The sequence below is a fragment of the Electrophorus electricus genome, chromosome 18 (genome assembly GCF_013358815.1).
Source record: "Electrophorus electricus isolate fEleEle1 chromosome 18, fEleEle1.pri, whole genome shotgun sequence".
NCBI classification, from domain to species: Eukaryota; Metazoa; Chordata; class Actinopteri; order Gymnotiformes; family Gymnotidae; genus Electrophorus; species Electrophorus electricus.
Window position 1 is genome coordinate 6014190 of NC_049552.1, and position 3871 is coordinate 6018060.

Below are 3871 nucleotides of genomic sequence, written 5' to 3' on the forward strand. Positions count from 1 at the left end.
TGGTTTTCAGCCTAGCCTTAAATATTGAAACTTTGTCTGAGTCTCAAACATTTACAGGAAGGTTATTCCATAGTGTGGAAGCTTTATAGGAAAAGACTCTGGCCTCTGCAATAGATTTTCTTATTCTTGGTACTAGTAAAGAACCTACATCTTTTGATCTAAGCAGATAATGGTGGGTCATAATGCTCTTGGAGTTCTCTAAGGCACTGTGGGGCAAGACCATTCAGTGCTTTGTAGATCATTAGAAGTATTTTATAATCAATGCAAAATTTTCATTGGAGCCAGTGCAAAGTAACTAAGATAGGAGTGATGTGATCAAATTTTCTAGTTCTAGTAAAAACTCTGGCTGCTGCATTTTGAACTAGCTAGAACTTGTTTAGGCACTTAAGTGATAAATGCATGGACTAGCGTTTTTGCATCATGCGAGGAGAGCATGTTACTCCAAGATCTTTAACTGTAAGAGAAGATGTGATTGGGAGACCATTGAGGTTGATTGAGTTAGAGAGTGAGGACCTAGCTGTCTCTGGGCCGAATAGAAGCACCCCTGCTTTGTCAGGATTAAGCATCCAGTGTCTGACATCCTTTATGCAATCCTGAATATTACTAATACTAAGATATATGTCCTTTGATTGAGCTGAGACATATAGCTGAATATCATCAGCGTAGCAGTGGAAACTAGCACAGTGATTATGTATAATGTCAGCTAGAGATAATATATATAACGAAAAAAGCAGAGGCCCTAGAAAATATCCTTGTGGGACACCATAACTAACCTTGCTGTATGCTGAAAAGTCTCCATTTATGTTAACAAATTGGTAGAGAAAAACATTTTCGAGTCTATGTAGTAAAATGTTGTGATCTATAGTGTAAAATCCTGCATTCAGATCGAGCAATATAAGCAGAGAGACATAACCCTGGTCAGAAGTCAAGAACAGGTCATTAACTACTTTAATCAATGCTGCCTCTGTACTGTGATTAGGCCTAAACCCTGACTTACCCTTCTGTATCTGGTTCTGATACAGACATGAGCTTAGCTGCTGAGTTATAACATTTCTAGGGTCTTGGAAATAAATGGAAGGTTTGAGATTGGCATGTAGTTTGACAGCTGATATGGGTCGAGGTTAGATTTTTTGATAAGTGGTCTGATAAGTGGTCATTTAAATGATGTAGGTATGTAGCCAATATTCAAGGAAAAGTATATTAAATTTAGTAAACGTTCAGAACAGAACAGAACATAGCCCTCAGTGATACCAGCAAAAGCCTTCCCTTCTAACTTTGCTTGAGCCGCATTAAAGGCCTAATGAAATACTTTTTATTTATAATAAATCCTAAACCCAAATATGTCAAATAACAAGTGTGTAATGCTGACCCTCTAGATCCAGAGCATCACCGATGTGTCACGGGGGTCCATCCGCCGAAAGAACCCGCCAAACCTGCACGCGCAGAAAACTGATGAGTCAGCAGGGGGCAGTGTTGAGGAGAAACCAGAGGAAGAGGTACCACAGCATTGTTTGCCCACCTCTCTCTAGCTTTACATTTGCTGTCTCTGTCACTCTTATGACTCATCATTTTCCGTAATCATACTGACTTTGATGACACTTTCCCTCTTTGCCACCTTCTGGCTATGTAGGTTACGCTCTGGAACTCTTGCAGGAATAGGAAAAGCCGTTCCTGTTTTGCTGTCTTTGGAGATGTTATGTTTCCTCTTTGGTTACAGAGGTCGCTTTGCCTTATGTTTGCATTTCTCTCTTTTTTCCTCTGTCCTTATTCTTTTGACATTTATGTAAAATGGATGGAAAAGAAAAAGATGTTTAAAGAATGAAACTGGAATACTTAAATTTTTCCCCTCTCGATTTCTCCCCTCCACACCCTTTCTCACTCCACTTTTTCCTTTCTTAGTCTGTTCGTCTCTCCCGTCCACAACAGGTGCAGCTCATCCAGGGCATGAATACCACCCTCATCCCCACCCCCACCAACCCGACCTCCCCAACCTCTCTAAGTGCCCAGGCTGTGAGCCCCGGGGAGGCTGTGCAGATGACCTGGAGCGATGCCATTGACAATTCCAAGAATCCCTCTGTGGCCATCCCAGAAGGCATCAGAGACATGTTCAACATGAAGCCGTGAGTTTTGGAATCAATTGGCCTCCCTTAAAGATGTTTTAGGCATGTGCTTATTCTGGGTCTGGGAAACTGACCCCTAGTGTTAAAACCTTTATGGCAACTGTCATATGGTGCTACGTGAGTTCATTGCTGTTCTCTCCTGACCATGCTTCAGGGAGTGGGAAAATCTGTGAGTACTTCTTATGTTATCACGTTGAGCTTTTCACATTAATTCTACCACCTGTGGCGGAATTGTCACGAACGCTGCATGACGGCGTTCGCTCCTTTGCGCCTTCTGCAGGAACCAGTCGAACGTGAGACGCATGCACCATGCGCAGAAGCTCAATGAGGTCATCGTGAGGAAGTCGCAGGACGCAAAGCTGGTCCTGCTGAACATGCCTGGACCTCCCAAAAACCGCATGGGCGAAGAGAACTGTATCCTTCCTGTGGTCCTCGCTCAGCTCACATCTTACCTAAGCATGCTTTGTTTCACTAAACTAACCTATAGGGCATTCATCCCTTGTCCTTGTTCTGTGATACCAGCTCACACTTTCCATATTTTCATATTCATATTATATTCATATTATTTGCATTAGGAATGCATTGCAGAAATAATTTTGCCCTTGAACCTAATTATAGTTCCCATCCTTGACCTACCATCTTTCTTACAGACATGGAGTTCCTTGAAGTCCTCACCGAGGGTCTCAATCGGGTCCTCCTTGTGCGTGGTGGCGGCCGGGAGGTCATCACCATCTATTCTTGAGGGGCAATGCAATACTTAGCACTGCTTATGTCTCTCATTCCATGTCCCTGTTAGCAAAGACTGATCACCCCAGCATCCTCATACCTTATCACAAGCAATATAGCCCCAAACATATCAGGCAACTTTGCACTGCATAATCAACACCTTATCGAACACCAGCTTAGTATTTGTTCTACCGTGACACTGATTCCTATTTATCCCCTCACCTGTTTGTCCTCATTTAATGAACAACTTACACTCAGCCATGTGTAGTGGCTTTTGATTGCCATTACAGTGCGCAAAACGATTAGTAGGTGTTTAGCACTAATGTCTGAGGGTTGGTATCACAAACAAGAATCAAAAGTTGCTCCGGTACTTTAGTTAAACCCAACCAAACACTCTGATGTGATGTTGTACTGCTGAGAAAAAGAAAAAAAAAAAGTATGCTTTGTGGTAAGCAAACCATATGCATTTGCAGTTCATGGACAGAGCATCATTTGGATACTAATTCAAATCAAAGGTCAAATGGAAAAGGTTTGTATGATGAGAAAAAAAGTCTTCCACTGTACTGTCTAATTGCCCAAGAAGCACTTTGAATCAAAATCTGCAGGGTCAGTGTGTGAACCTGGTGAACCTAAAGCAAAGCCCTGTACCTGTATTGTAAGTCTATATTATAAGTCCCTAGTACTTCATGTCACCATATTTAATAATGAGAAACCACTGAAGATAGACGAACTTGTGGTGATAGGGTTTCGTGTGTGTGTGTGTGTGTGTGTGTGTGTGTGTGTGTGTGTGTGTGTGCGCGTGTGTGTATGTGGTTTTTGTGTCAAGTAGAACTCACTGATTACAGAGTTTCTTCTGAACTTGTTTGTAAGAGTGGAAGTTCTTATTAATCTTTATGAGAACATGATGGCAGTGTTTTACTTTCACAGCTCAAATTCTAATTACACACATAATAGATTAATGAATTACATTCATCAGTACCTGTACACAACACACACACACACATTTATAATTTCTTATGCATCTT

The 3871-nt window shown here is 41.6% G+C and overlaps 1 protein-coding gene across 2 annotated transcripts in view; it reads left to right on the forward strand.

Annotated features, from left to right (window-relative positions):
- Positions 1-3871, forward strand: part of slc12a5b (solute carrier family 12 member 5b) — a 41230-nt gene extending 37359 nt beyond the window's left edge. The window contains exons 22-26 of one of the 2 annotated variants that reach the window (XM_027012216.2): positions 1377-1496; positions 1927-2120; positions 2275-2289; positions 2401-2534; positions 2771-3871. In XM_027012216.2, coding sequence (XP_026868017.2) covers positions 1377-1496; positions 1927-2120; positions 2275-2289; positions 2401-2534; positions 2771-2862 — 555 coding nt within the window. In that variant the 3' untranslated portion in view covers positions 2863-3871. The remainder of the gene's footprint in view (positions 1-1376; positions 1497-1926; positions 2121-2274; positions 2290-2400; positions 2535-2770) is intronic. The other variant, XM_027012217.2, reaches the window with a different exon arrangement.